Source organism: Carassius auratus, chromosome 11 (assembly GCF_003368295.1).
Source record: "Carassius auratus strain Wakin chromosome 11, ASM336829v1, whole genome shotgun sequence".
In the NCBI taxonomy this organism is placed as follows: domain Eukaryota; kingdom Metazoa; phylum Chordata; class Actinopteri; order Cypriniformes; family Cyprinidae; genus Carassius; species Carassius auratus.
The window spans coordinates 7,793,838-7,810,401 of record NC_039253.1 but is presented as its reverse complement, the minus strand read 5'-3'; the positions used below and the strand labels follow the sequence as shown (position 1 = coordinate 7,810,401).

The 16,564-nt window shown below is 37.5% G+C and overlaps 1 protein-coding gene across 1 annotated transcript in view; it reads left to right on the top strand.

The window, feature by feature from the left end:
* The window catches only part of LOC113110909 (testis-expressed protein 264-like), a 51,525-nt gene that overhangs the window by 9,783 nt on the left and 25,178 nt on the right, over window positions 1-16,564 (top strand). The window contains 1 exon segment of the mRNA XM_026275192.1: window positions 2,374-2,595. Within this exon segment, the coding sequence (XP_026130977.1) occupies window positions 2,374-2,595 (222 nt within the window).

Sequence of the window (16,564 nt, the reverse complement as noted above, 5' to 3'; positions counted from 1 at the left end):
GGGCTGGGTTTGTTTTTTCGTGTGGCTATGCTGTTTGGGGATCAGTTTTGGAAGATGAGTGTTTGTTGGCTAGAGAAGTGTTCGTCTTTGTTATAATCCTGCTTCACTGGGAAAAGTTGATGACGGTGAAAACTAGCAGGGCCAAACTAATTAAAGAGTAGTAGAAAGCAGTAGTTTGTTTTGTGTAGTATGGGTCTTCCACATGTTAAGAGACATGATAATGTCTCCTTTCTTAATGAGCTAAATGACTTTTATGCTCGCTTCAATAGTGACAGCAAGGAGACGGCCACCAAGATCACACTCTCAGCAGACCACCGACCCCTCAAACTCCCCTCCACAGATGTCTACTCTACACAGCATTGAGCCAGATCATCACACACAAGGCTGCTGGCTCTGACTGCATTCCTGGACATGTGCTTAGGGCATGTGCAGAGCAGCTTGCAGGGGTCTTCACAGACATTTTCAACCTGTCCCTCACCCAAGCAATATGCTTTAATTCCCCATCCATTGTGCCAGTGCTGAAACACTTCTCCCCGATGTGCCTGAATGACTACCACCCTGTAGCACTCATAACTATTGCCATGAAGTACTTTGAGGGACTGGTCCTAGCACACCTCAAGGACTGCCTCCCACCCACACTGGACCCATACAAATTTGCCTACCGTAGCAATAGGAGCACAGAGGATGCAGTATGCACAGTACTTAGACAATATTAATACATATGTATGGATGTTGTTTGTTGACTTCAGCTCAGCATTTAACACTGTCATTCCCTCCAAGCTGACCACAATACCTAGAAACCTGGACATTAACACCTCCCTCTGTCACTGGATTATGGACTTTCTGACCAACAGACCTCAGCATGTTAGGTCAGGCCACGCCTAATCCACCACCATCACAGTCAACACCGGCGTACCACAGGGCTGTGTGCTAAGCCCATTCCTCTACTCCCTCTACAGCCACGCCTGTAAACCTGTGCATGGATCCAACTCCATCATTAAGTTTGCAGATGACACCATGGTGATTGGCCTCACCAGAAACTATGAGACCGCCTACAGGGAGGAGGTACAGCACCTGGCCACATGGTGCGCTGACAAAAACCTGCTCCTCAACACCAGTAAGACAAAGAAGCTCATTGTGGACTTCAGGAAGAAGAAAGGAAGCACACATGACCCCATCCACATTAACGGGATGGTTGTTGAAGTTCCTGGGAACCCACATCTCTGAGGACCTTTTCTGGACCACACACACCTCCAGCCTGGTCAAGTAGACTCACCAGTGCCTCTTCTTCCTTAGGACACTGAAGAAGACCCAGTTGTCTTCAGCCATCCTGGTGAACATCCTGACCAGTTGTATCACAGTCTGGTATGGGAACTGCTCAGTTGCTGACAGCAAGTCACAGCAGAGAGTGTTGAAAACCACCCAACGCATCAAAGAGACACCACTTCCTGCAATTGAGGACATCCAGAGAAAACTCTTAAAGACTCCTCTCACCCTGACCATAGACTATTAAACCTCCTGCCCTCCAGGAGGCACTTCAGGAGCCTCCTGGCAAGGACCAGCAGACTCAGAAAAAAAAAATTTCCCCACAGCTGTCAACTTGTTATTACTTGCACTATTGTCTGCTCATCCAGAATACTGAATAATCCATTTGTACACTAGAATATTTTTTTATGCACTTTCTTTTATGTCCATAGTGTAAGTGTTGTTCATATGTTCATAGTTTCTGCTTATAGTGTACATATACTTACATTATCCATCTGTATAGTATGGTCATAATATACCTATCTGTATATCATGCTGATAGTATTTAAAAATCTGTAAATGATGTCCATAGTACTGCCTTATCTGTATATTTATTGTACATTTGTAACATATTGTAGACACGGTATATCCTGTAATTGATCTTCTGGTCAGATGCAAACTGCATTTCGTTGCCTTGTACCTTGCATGTGCAGTGACAATAAAGTTGAATCTAATCTAATCCAATGCATTGTGTGGCATGTTTGTAAGTGAGCTAACACAATCTCTACCATAAAACTTGTTTTAAGTTTGCTTCAGTCGGTTTGATTGATATATATGTTTTTATGCTCAAGATAATTTATTTGATCAGAGATACAGTAAAGCAGTAATATTGTGAAATATTGCAATTTTAAAATAAATGTTTGCTATTATAAAACCTTTTAAAAATGTAATTTATTCTTTGTGATCAAAGCTGAATTTTCAGCATCATTACTCCAGTCTTCAGTGTCACATGATTATCAGAAATCATTCTAATATGTCTTAATTTAATGAAATGAAAACCTTTCTGACAGTAATTTCAAGAATTACAATGTTTCTGCAGTAAGAAATGTGTGTTTATGTGTGTTGTAGGTTCCAGCACAGAAGTGTCGCTATGCGGTGGGCAGTATTTTGAGTGAAAGTGAGGATGCACCCAGTGAGGATCAGCAGCAGCTGTATGAGAAGCTCGGCTTCCGAGTTTTTTCTTTCCCAGAGGTCACACATGTCGTCACAGCATCCTTTCCTCACCGAACCCCTCTCTCTATTTTCCTGGGGGTGCGGAGGGTTTATCCACAGCTGAACTGCTACATCAAGGTAACATCATCATAAAACGCTTTTACCAAATGCATGTTCTTAATTTGAAGTCCATGCTGGAGCAGTAGCCTAATTCAGGTGTGTTTAATTTAAGTCGTGATTGATACAGACAGCGTGCTTCTGTTTCCTTCAGCATGATTGGTGTACTGGCACATAGAGGTTGTGAGGGAATGAATGCCTAATCTGTCAGTGTTTCTGGAGGGATGGAGACAGTAATTATTAAGCAGTAGACTTGATCATAGCAATTAAGAACAAAGGGAGAGAAGAAAAGCTGGGGATGAAGGCAAAGAAAGCAACAAATGAGAGTTGCAGGATTGGGAATTGGGAAGAGGTAAGCGGAGGAAAGTGCAGAGATTCTGTGTGGAAGGAAAGAAGCTCAGAGTAAAAACATTTGAAAGATTTTGAAGCTGTGGCTTAAGGCCCAAGTATACTTCCAGTGATGTTCATTTTTGTTCTTTGCTTAGGGGTAAGATTATACTAGTATATGCAAAACCCACCGTTCTTAGTTTTTTATGATAGCCTTTTTAATGGCCTCACAGTTTCTCACAATTTTTGGCATCATTTGTGTGTGTGTGAGCCACCTCAACTCTCCCCGCCATCTGCCCTGATGCAGCAGCCTCAGTGTGAATGCAGCCAACAGGCTCAGCCTCCTGCCTCCTCCAGACTCAAGATCTGTCTGCTAGCTTATCGCCTCCTGTTTGAGTCCCTCCCCTTTCCCGTTTCATGCATGTTTACTCTCTGTCCCTTATAGAAATCTTGATATCGTCAACTTGCAGTTCTAGGCTCATGAAAGTCATCTGTGTACACCAATCGTGTGTGTGAAATGTGAAACACTAGGGATCATTACATTGAATTAGTCTGCTTAAAAACGCTTAAAAATGGCTAGTTGATGCAGAACATAAGTGAACCTCGCAATCCTTGCACAATTTTTTTTTTTTTTTTTTTAGATTTATTGTTGCCATTTTTGCCTTTATGATAGGATGGATCAGAGCTGACAGAAAGATAGTAGGGGAGAGAGAGAATAGGGGAATTGGGAAAGGTCCTTGAGTTGGGATTCGAACCCGTGATGCCTGTAGCGCAACCATGCTGTATGTCGTGTGCTCCCCACAAGGCTGTCGCTACTGACAACACATTATCAAGTTGTACAATTTTTTAAAAATTGGCACAATGTCTTAAAAACAAAACTCATGGCATTCTAATGATGCTCAAAACTGTTTAAAACAAAACAATGGCTTGCATCCTAGTGAATTGCCAGGTGAAATGCAGTATTTTGATCGCTTCCATAAACATCATTGTTTATATTCAAACTATAAAATTTCATTCCGGTATTTATGTGATGGTATGAATGATTAAATAAATATTACCTTACGTTTGAAAGACTGTTTGTGAAGCTGTTTCTTACCTAAACATGGTAACTGCTCTCTCTGTGTCAGTGGAAGTGCGAACGCAGATTTGGATGTTCTGAAAGTCTTCAGTATGCTACCATGTGACATGTTCACTTGTGTTCGAACAGCTACAGCAACTATGAAAAAAATGTTCTTTTTGATCACATTGAACATCCAGATCAAACCTGAGATTCAGATCCAGCATGGCTTTGTTTACGTTACATAACACGATTCCTACAGTCTTATCAACATACACTGCATATGCATCACCTCACGAGAGACCTGCAGATACCCGCCCCTAATCAACACCTAGGAGCCTGCCAAACAGAGCGCTTTTTCTAGTGCCTATATTCGTTCTGCCCTTTTGATGCCTCACAGGCAGCGTTTTCAAAGTCACTCTTAAATATATATTTTAGCAGCGAATTTCCATTTTAAACAGCCCTCTCAATTTACTTCAACAAAAGGCAAATATTTCTCATCATGAATAATCCATGGCAAAGGCCGTCTGTTCGTAGGCTGCGTGGGCTACAGATGATTGAACTTTGCGTACAGTCAGAATGAGTAATTTGAAGGCAGTTGGTGATGTGAGACGGAAGGTTGGTCCCCTCCTGTTCGTGGGCCGATTGCACAGAGACGCTTCTAATTCTGACTAGGACAGTAGAAGGGAATCCCTATGGCAACCAGTCCCGTTCCTGCAGGAGGTTGTTCAACTGGAAACCTTGTTCTGCTTTCTTTGTGTTTATTATGTGCTGTGAAGTGACATTATGGCATCGCTTGCCCGTGCATGCGTGACCACAAAATATAATTCTTCAACCTCAATTTAACAGAAATGTGCATGTGTTTGGTTACTTGCTAAGGCAGGCATCACTAATACTTTTCTCCAGTTTAGGGTGTATGAACAAGCCTTCAATGCTAAAAAACAATTTGTATCTATTTTTTCAATGCAATTAAATAAAACCTATTCATTTCAATTTTAAAATGTAATCTTTCATGGACTATGGATATTTTTTCTGACAAATAATAAGAAATACATACCCATGTTTTAATTTAGTAGAACGCTAAGTTTGGTTAAATAAACTAGCCTACATGTTGGATTTAAAAATTAATCTTCAAACTAGTTTTTGTGTCTTCATTAGTCAGGATCTGGATTTCTATTCATTAAAGGCCCATTTAAATTATTATTTTAGTTCAAACATAAATGGATTTTAGACAAAAAGCATCAAGAAGCTAAATTTTATTTTTTGAATGCATTTATAAAATTTTTGCCAAATTATATCTATCGTCTGGATAATTTTTGGTTTGACTGTGGATTAATTCTTGTTAAAACAAAGTACTTCAGTCAAGAGCAGTGAGTGATTCTCTTCTGCGTGAGCATTGTGTGCACAGAAACCATCGCGCGGGAGCTGAATTGGGCTCTTTAACATCTTTTTCAGTTTGCAATGTTTAAACTGTGACCTTTCAGGTCCACCTTTCACCCCACTAGTGACGGCCCTGTTACAAACACAGCTTTTCACTACAAAAGACATTAACTGATGGACTGGAGATTAGTTGTGGATTATTGTGATGTTTTTATCAGCTGTTTGGACTCTCGTTCTTACGGCACCCATTCACTTGCAAAGGATATATTGGTAAGCAAGTGATGCAATGCTAAATTTCTCCAATTTCTTCAGAAAAGTTCAAAGAAACTAGTTTAGAATGAAACTCACCACAGATAGTATAATTAGACTATGTGATTGTTATATGTCAATTCAAGCACATGTTGTCATTTGATCTCAGAGACTCAGACACGCCATTATCACCTGTTTCTGATACGCTGACCTGAGTTTAGCACATCCGAGAATCATCACAGACATGCTGACTGCATAGAGAGCGAGCTTTCACATCAACAACGGCCCCAGATAACTCACACACGTCACGCAGAACCTCAGCGGTTCTCATCAAAGACAGGAAGGGTAAGGGACGGCAGAAAGTGTCTGGAGATGATTGAATGAATGGGATCAATATTTGGTCAGTCTTGGCCCTCCATCTTCTCTTACGTGAGCATACATGAGAAACAACATCTTCTTTAGACCCCTGCTTGCTTCCCTGTTCTCCTGTTGGTCTGTATCGATCCTGCAGGTTCAGGTTACCTTTGCTAAGATAACGCTACATGCTCATTATGTCCTGGTCTTTCCTAACCTCAGTCCTGCAAATTGATTTCTTCTCGAGACACAAACGTAGTTCATCGACCGAAATCAAATCTAAAATCTTTGGTATTTAAGGCCAAAGATGAAGTTTTGTACTTTTTGCCAATGTACACTGCATTTCTTTCAAAAACTTCAGGCTTTGGTATAAATCACTTATTATGCTTTATTTAAAATGTAATGTTGATGTTTTGTTTTCTGGGACGGTTTTAGTCATAAGTACTTACATTCATCATTAATTATTAGACTTTATCCATGTTCAAAATGTTCTTCAAGATTGATGAACTGTTGTTGTTGTTGTTGTTGTTTTATGTCATAGTGTTGCAGAAGGCATAATGAGGACACAGTTGCCTTTAAATTGGCTCGTTCCAGTTATACTTGCTACTATAATGGGAATGTTTAAAGTAACAACAACATATTCTAGATTTTACTTTTTTTTAATTAAGATGTCATTATTCAAGTAACAAACTGTGAAAATCAAGGGGAAAAAATAGAAATGCGTAATTGATGCTGTTTTAAATGAATAGGAAATGGCAAGTATAATAAGGACCCAGTTGCAGTTTAGGGAATATTTTGTTGCCAGACCAGCCAAAATCCTTTAGCCAAAAAAAAAAATGTGTGTGGTGCAAATCTAACACTTCAGAAAACTCTTTACTTATTGTGAAATATGGTGGTGTTACCATCATGCTACGGGTTGGCTTTTCATTATCCAGGACTGGGTATCTTGTTAAAACAGAAGGAAAAACACATGTTGAAATGTCCAGGAACATTTTGCAAGAGAACCTAGAAAATAGGGAAAGGTTCATTATTTACCCAGGATGAATGGTGTCAGTCAGAGCCAGTTCGAGAAACTGTGGCATGATTTGAAAATCCACTGCACAGGTGACATTCGGCTAACTAGAGCAACTGTTGCAACATGAGCCAAAATTACAGCTGAACTGTGTTAAGTCATTAGTTACTTGCCTCAAATGATTTAAAGGAATAGTTCACTCAAAAAAATACAATAAAAAATGTTGACTTTATTTACTCACACAAGTTGTTTTAGATTTGTATATGAATTTATTTTTTCTTCTGTTGAACACAAAAGAATGGGTAGCCAAACTGTGTCTGGTCACCATTTACAGTGGACGTCTATAGGGACCAGAAAACTTCTTCAGAAACATATCTTCTTTTGTCTTCTGCAGAAGAAAGAACTCGTACAGGTTAAGAACAGCATGTGGGTGTGAAAAAACCTTGTGTGTTATATAATACTTAATTGTATTAATCGTCCACTAGTAATGAGCTTCAAATCTTTAAAGTTTATTTGTTTAAAAAAATACTTGTAGATAATATAATACAAATTAATAAAGTAACTAGTTTTATTAGATATTACATCTAAAGTTAATATATTTTAAAATGTATAAAAATTACAAGGTTTTTTTGTTTACATAATATATGTTTGTGTACTGTGTATATTTATTATTCATATATAAAGATATACACACACACACAATATATATTTTCAAAATATTTACATGTATATATGTATAGTCATATAATTTATTTATATATATATATATATATATATATATATATATATATATATATATATATATATATATATATATATATACACACACACACACACACACACACACATGTATATTTATATATACATAATAAATATACACAGTACACAGATGTATATTATGTAAACAAAAACTTTTATTTTGGATGCAATTAATCGGGATTAATTGATTCACAGCACTTATATATAGTTTATAGATTATATAAAGATTTCTTTAGTGTTAAGTGGGTCAAAAATTACTTTAAAGTTAAGCTATTTGCGTTTAATTTACATTTAAACTATAATGCATTTTCATTTAATGGCAATTAACATGCAATTAAGTGTTTGAAAACATTAAGTTCAGTTTGCACTATAATCTTTTAAAGTATATTTTTCGGTGCTCATTTTAAAGAAGTATACTAAAATCTACTTGTCTTTTTAAAGAATGTTAGGTGAGTAAAATCTAATCAAAATGATATAAAAATGTTATTAAAAAAACAATACACAGTGTTGCACATAATGTCGTTTGCAGTTTCTTGCTTGATTGGTAGGTTGTCATGAACTCAGACCTCAAACTACTCTAAATTCTTGATCGTGTGGGCACTGTCTTCCTTGTCATTTGGAATATGTATTGCAGTGTCTATCTGACAGTCAGTACATCAGCACGTGGAATGTCAAATACTTTTGCTCTGATCAGAATTTTTATATTGTTCACAATAATGTACCACAAATGTATGTCTATCTAGCTGTATCTCTCTCGTTCTTTCTCTGTCTCCTCTCTCCATCCTACAGCATTAAGCTGAAAGTCCACCAACAACCAAAGTGGCCATGAACTTCTTGGACCAAGAGAAATGCTCTTCCAAATGCCACACTGACATTTTAGCTCAAAAGCTCCCTATAAAGATTATTGGAGAAGGATGACAACATGAACCAAACCTTCCTGCTGTTTGCTCATAAAAAAGCTCTGTTTGATAATCTCCTATTGTCACGCTGCAGGAGAGGTGCGTCATACTTTCTGCAGCCTTTCCTCAATCCACACAAGGTGCACAAAATGTGAACATCTACAAGGAAAAGTTTAATTAAGATTAAATTCCCATTCAGTTTATTTTATTGGCATTTAGTTTAGATAGAATCGACAAGCGGGTGTCACGCTGTGTGTTTTCACAGTCTCAGTTGCCTGGTTTCTTAATTAGCTGTTTGGTATTTCAGGTGAAATGGTGTCATATTAGCAGAGAGCGTGATCAATTTTACACAAGCTACTTGTCTAGCCTGTTCTTCTCTGAGATTCCCCCTTAATAAATGACATAAATATATTTTTTTGCAGCAGACTCTGTTGGTTTATAATGTTTCGGGAAAAAAAGAGAACCAGTAGTGTGACATTGCAGATTTTCAACCAACTTTTAACTGTATTGTTATACTACTGACATAATAAGAAATGAACAATGTGTACCCTAATTAAAAATAAATGTATCTTTTCATATTAATTATACATTTATTTCATGCTATGTATGCTACAAATACGTTTACATGTTTTATGTACTTAATAAAAATACTTAATGCAATTGTACTTTCAGTATAATGAGCTGGTATACTCATACTAATTTTGTACTAAATGCACTTTAATAGTGAGTAAGTAGTGCTAAGTCCAACTAAAGATATACTAAAGTATATACAATTGGGTTGCACTTTATTTTACAGTACGTGTACTAACATGTCTTTACAGTGTACTTACAGTGTATTTATCTAAGAAAGTTCTGGTAATACAAGGTAACTACATGGGGTAGGGTTAGGTTTAGGGGTAGGTTCAGGGTTAGTACCTACTGTAGTTATTACATAGTTATTGTAATTACATTAATAAGTACATAGTATGTACATGCGGAACAGGACTGTAAAATAAAGTGCTACCTACGATTATGCTAAAGTGGTGCTATTGCAAGTATACATTAGGTACACATTCAATATCTAGCATTTAAAGACCCAATATTATTCAAAGATCACACAATCCTCATCAATAGTGACATTAAAACACATTTTAAACTTAAGAACTGTGCATTGTGCACAAGTAGTACTCCGAATAAAGTTTAATTATAATTTTATATCAGTAAGTCTCCAGCGATATGTTAGTAAACATGTTAATAGATTTGAATTATATTTGTAATAGGCCTTAATGTTTTTTTAATATATTACTTTTTTCTAGAGTATTCTCTCTTCATGTTACCTGCAACCAGATATCTATACAGGAACAGATTAAAAAAGATTCAGATTTTTTACTGCATAGATAGCAAGTTTTATTAAAAGCCCATTTTGCTAGAGGGGAATTAATGCTTTAAGTGCCGTTTGATCTTCTTATTGAATGATATGCACTTAATGTGTTTCTAATAATAAGCACCTGAGCACAGTTGGTCAGCAGCATAATTGAAAGGTAGCATACTTTGACGAAATTGAAGTCGACTGGTATATTAAAATTGCCACAATCTGTTAATTTTACACTGCATAGATTTAAACCATTAACCAATCAATAAATAGTGAAAAGGCTTTGAAGCTTTTCCAGTCAGAATAGATTTTCAGTGATCATAAGTTGTATTCAGGAAACTGAAATGGCCATAGCAGAAGCTTGGTTGTGTGCCCAGTGACACATTGTTGTGTTTTTAAGGTTTGTTTTTGGATTATTGTCTGGTTGGAAGATCCAAACATGTGTCTAAACAAGTTTAGCAGGACCTCCAGCAGAAATATAGGCCCACAACATTAAAAGATACAGCAGTATTTTTTAATTGTACACAAGAAGGACTTTTTATCCCAGTCTTCACCAAACCAATCTTGATTGTTTGCTGCTAAAAAGCGAATCTTTCTAACCATAGAAGCCATCCCTGTTTGAAGTTCCAGTCATGTCTGACAACTGAATATGCTGTAGACACACATGCATTTTTTTCTGGAAGCCCTCCCAAACAACATGTAGTGATCTAGGTGCTGTTTGATAATGTTTAAGGTTTTTAATTTAAGGTTTTCTGACCCCGAAACTCAACCATTTTCTGCAATTCTCCAGTTGTGATCACTGAAGAGTCTTTGGCCACTCAAACTCTCCTAAGGACGATAGACACACGTCCTCTTCCAGGCAGTTTTGTAATGTTGATTGGAAATTCTTAATTATTGTCCTGATGGTGGAAATGGGAATTTTCACTTCTCTAGCTCTTTTCTTAAATCCTCATTCTAATTTGTGAAGCTGAATTATCTCTTGCTGCACATCAGAAATATATTATTTGGTTTTTCTCATTGTGATGGGTGATTAATTTGGAATTTGGCCTTTGTTTTCCCTCCTATTTATATTTCTGTGAAACATGAAGCCATGGCTTGATAATTTTCATGTTCATAATCAAACTGATGTGCTCAAAATAGTGAATATGAGTTGGGATATATTATAGATACATTTTACTCATAAGAATTTCTAGCAGTACCAGTAATTGTGTCCAACAGGTATTTGAGAAAAAAAACATTTAATGATATGTGTGATTAATGATACCCAACCCCTGCCCCCCCCCCCCCCCCCATAATAAATAATTATTCTCCAATGAAAGGTTAGATTTTTGTGATTAATATATATCAAAAGGATTTTGTGGCCTTCTTTGATCATATTTACCAAAGGTACCAACAATTCTGACAACTACCATCTATGGAGTTTTGTCCTCTGTAGAAGATATAATTTTTTAGCGATTTCTCTGAGACGTTACATGTCACAGTCCTGTTTGAAGCCAGTCCTGTACAGAGCAAATTCAGGGCTTTTGAGAGATGCCAAATGATTGGATGCTTCACCATAACCACTCCCTCTCCTTGGTCTTTAAAAATGGCTGACATTTAGTGATCAAGTGTAACACCCTTATGGAAATATGATTATATTTTGTAATAATCATTTAAAGGTGCAATAAGTGATTTTCTTCAGAAACATTTTTTGTTATGCTGGAGGAAAGTCTTCACATCCCTATAGCAGTCATTAAGTGAAGTGGTCTACATGTATTTATCTGTATTTATATATTCTGTGGAAGGCATTGGACCAAAAAAAATACGTCCAATCAAAATGCTCGGCCCGAGTGTTTTAAATGGCTTTCCTAATTTGAAATATGTTAGTTATCAGTTAATGATCAGTTGACGAGCGTCAATTGCCGGTTAGGAAAAATAACCAAAATGAACATCCCTATTTGGGAACATTGTCTCGCTGGAGTGTCCACCTTCATTTCATCTTCATCATCTTGGTAGATGGCAGCAGATTTTTTATCATGAATTTCTCTGTACATTTTTCTATTCATCCTCCCTTCTGTTATATGAATTTTGCCAATGCTACACCATGATGTTTTGGGGTGATGTGAAGTGCCATTTGACCTCCAAACATGGTGTGAATTATGGCATCCAAAGATTCAAATTTTTGTCTCATCTGACCAGACTATATTCTCCCAGTATCACAGGCTTGTCTAAATGTTGTGCACCAAACTTTAAATGAGCTTCAGCATGCTTTTTCTTCAGCAACAGAGCCTTGTGTGGTGAGAATGCTTACAGGCCATGGCGGTTGAGTCCATTACTTATTGTTTTCTATGAAACAACTTTACATGCTAAATCCAGGTCTTTCTGAAGCTCTCCGCAAGTGATCCTTAGCTCTTGGACAACTCTTCTGATAATTTTTTTCACTCATCTGTCAAAAATCTTGTGAGGAGCACCTGGCCGTGGCCGGTTTATGGTGAAATTATGTTCTTTCCACCTCTGGCCCCAACAGTGCTCACTGGAACATTCAGAAGTATAGAAATCCTTCTGTAACCAGTGCCATCAGTATGTTTTGTAACAATAGGGTTGTGAAAGTCTTGAGAGAGCTCTTTGCTTTTACCCATCATGAAATGTTTCTTGTGTGACATGTTGGTCATGAGACACCTTTTTATAGGCCATCAGCTGGGACTAAACCAGCTAATATTAATTTCCACTCACAAGGGGCATGATTGCTTTCTAATTACTGATAGATTTCAGCTGGTGTATTGGCTTTCCAAGTACCCAAGGTTCCTTTGTACGTTATTACACAGAACTTAATTTCTGAACTTATTTGTTTTGCTTTCTTTGTATGTATGGATTAATTGTTGTATTGTTACCGACATCTGGTGAAAATGTAATGTCAACAGCACCTTTAGAAATATATTTACTGAGAAAAATGGTGATGTGTTCAATACTTATTTTACATATTATATACACGCACACACACACACACACTTCTTTTAAATACTCATGTAAAAAAGTAACTTACAGCAGAAATATCAGAGAAAATATCTTGGCCTATGCGAGGGGCCTTGGAAACAAAAAAAGATTGAAAAACACTGATCTGAAATGAGTTTTCACAATTTTCTTACATGAAAATAATTGGATTTTAGCATCATACTCATATTAATTTACAGAAGGACTTTATGATTAATATATAGTTTATGATTAATCAGAATTTCCTACAATATTCCTATTTTGTCTGAGGAAACAGCATGGGCATTTCTTCATTTGGGCAAAACACCACCAAACTGTGAAAGGGAGTTATTTTTTCTATTACATTAAACCAAAGTGTTACGCTAGTTTTCACTGTTCACTGTTTGTTCTGCCTCTGGATATAAAGTATTATCAGGGTCAAGTCGCGTTGTGGAGTGCTGCCTCTTTTTGGGTGATTTCACTCCGGCCGAGATTCGCACCGAGTGTTCTCATAGACTTCCATACAAAGATTTTATTATTTATTTTCTTCGAACTGCAGTGCAATATCTATGAGTCCGGGAGGGCTAGCACTAATATGCTTTCATCATACATAACCTAAAAGGTCCCATTTTTCGTGCTTTTTTGAAGCTTTGATTGTGTTTACAGTGTACAGTATAACATGTGTTCATGTTTCGCAGGTAAAAAAAACAGTATTTTTCACACAATTCACCTATCTGTATACCGCTGTTTTCACCGTCACAAAAACGGGCTGATGTCTTGTTCTATGAAGTCCCTCCTTCAGAGATACGTAATGAGTTCTGATTGTGTCAGCGGTTCCTGTGTTGTGATTCGACACCAGCTTAGCGCACGCTGCCCTCCTGGAAACGCGATTGGACTAGTTTTGAGAAGCAAGTGGGCAGGATTTGTTTTGAAAACCTGGCAATCCTGATCTGAACGCACATGCTGGAGATGTACTTATAATCACATCTCGTTTTTACTGACGAGATGCGAATGAAAATGGCATTTAATTTTTTTGCACAGCCCTAACATCTAGTTAACAAAGCCCTTTGCCCTTTGTGTAAGAAGTTACAGAAACTGTTAAACGCACCAACTTAATAATAAAATACACTTACCTGTCGTGGTCCATAAACAACGCCTTGTCCAGACAAAGAGGGAACTGCTCCATCTTTCAAGAATAATCTTTGTTCGAATCCGGCATTAAACTGATTGAGATTGAGGAAGCTGTCCTCAGCAAAATGTGCTGCACATAGTTTTACATGTGGTTTATAATTTTCGTGAACAGAGTCAAACATAAATTGTAACCATTGATCTCTAAGTACAGCGTCCCTGGGAAGCCCAAACAAAGATGATTGGACTCAGAGATGAAAATAACAGCGTTTCGACGACATGGTGACAAACAAAAACGTAACTCTTCCTCTTCTCCGTCAGAGCACAACAAGGCCACGCCCCCTTTTTTGTGTATTCATGTGGGCGGAGGTTATGGGTTCATGAAGAACGGATCCTTTAACTTGTGCAGTGATTGGTGGGAACAAACATACCTCTATTAATTTTCTTTAAGCTGAAATCAGGACTAATCTGTATGGGCTGTATAAAGCAAACCAGTATCTCAACAGTAAAGTTTTGATGGAAGACTAATGTAATGGAGGTAAAGACAATTACAGCACAGACATACTGGAGTCATACATTACTAGACACGCGAGAGTCCATTATTATTAATGTGCAAACAAACAGACAGTGTATGTGCGTTCTTAGCTTTTTGCATGAGCACTTTTCAGTATGTTTGCATGTCTGATTTATCATGGACACTTGCTGAAGAAGTCGTGGGAACTCTTGGCCTAGTGATTAGAGAGTTTGACTCCTAACCCTAGGGTTGTGGGTTCGAATCTTGGGCCGGCAATAAATGGCTGCCTACTGCTCCAGGTGTGTGCTCACGGTTTGTGTGTTTTCACTGCTTTGTGTGTGTACTTTGGATGGGTTAAATGCAGAGCACAAATTCTGAGTATGGGTCACCATACTTGGCTGAATGTCACGTCACTTTCACTTTGAAGAAGTGTTTTTTAATAGGAGTTTCTAATGGTCAGTGGCGGGGCGCCGGACTGGGGGTAAAACAAGTACTGATTACCAGGGCCCTAAAGGAAGAGAGGGCCCTTGAAAAGTCTGGAATATATATTTTCAAGGGGGGCCAATAGGATGCCTATGCATAGGGCCTGGGATCTTTGTTTTGCTCTGTTTAATAATTCTGAATGGATCTATTAACATTTATGTAGAGTCAGGTTAAGGCGGCTGGCATTCATTTTTTCCTCACAGTTTTTGCTGTTGCACTTTAAACATAAATTGTGGATTATGAAACTTTTTTTTTTACTTGAAAAATCTTTGCAGATATATAGTTTTGTGAGAAAAATACTTAACAACATACTTAAACATACTCAAACTTAATCTTGAGCTTCAATTTAAAATGTCTTAATATTTTTCCTTTTGTTATACTGGTATGTAGCTATGCTAAAATTGTTGGATCATGGATGCGGTGAAAATTTTCCACCAGCTGCCACTGCTGAGCAGTGTCTGTTGAGTTGAACTGAATGGAAGTTGTTTGCCTGATTGTTAGAGGTGCCCTCAGCATCTGCAGAGACTGCTGCACATCTGTTGGACTTGAGGGCATTTTTGGGCACCATGCAGGCCTGAGCCAAGATCATTGCTAGTAAAGGGCACAGACGGATACATGGAAAACCTGAAAGGTTGACTGGATAGTAGGTGTGTATGTGTTCTGTGTGTATTGACATTGCTGGCCTTTAACGCTGCCAGTGTTTGTGTGTTTCCCTCTCTAGACAGTCTACTGCCCACTCAGCCATATGGCCTTCCTGACCGCGAGCCAAAGCTGTTTGTGACCTATGACTAGAATCTCAGATGTGGCTGAGAACACATAGCACACACAAACACAGACACAAACACACACATAGTAGTGTATTTTTATAGTTCGCTTCCAGATGCAGACAGTGACACTTATTCCTAAAGTGTGCTTTGAATCATTTGTTTGTTTTCTGTTATTTTTTCTACCTGTCGCCACCCATGACTCATCTGTTCCCCCGTGTCATGAAATATTGATTAGTTTGTCTCCTCTGTCACCTTATATTCCTTGCTGAATCATTAACGCTCATTACTCCAGAGCAATGTAGATTTAAATCAGATAGGTGGGCTTCTCACCCAGAAGAGTACTGTGGTTGTACCATGAAACTCAATAATTACTATGTTCACGTGCCATAGCGTTTAGTTTGATATTTAAAATAATACCATTAAGTTCAAAAGTTTAGGTTTTGCAAGTCTCTTGTTCTCACCAAGACTGAACTCTTAATTTCTGATCAAAAATGCAGTAAAATGTTAATATTGTGAAATATTAAATTTAAGTTTTAGAAACGTAGATTTCTGTTATATGCAAAGCTGAATTTAGAGTCAATGCCACATGACCCTTCAAAATCATTCTCAAATGCTGATTTGCTGCTCAAGAAATGTTTATTATTATTTTCAGTAGGGGTTAACTGATTATTTTATGCATGTTTATGGTTATCAGTACTGGTCATTTTCAAAACTGGTTTGCAAATAAAATTACTTAAAAGCATTTAAAGTATTAGTTCACT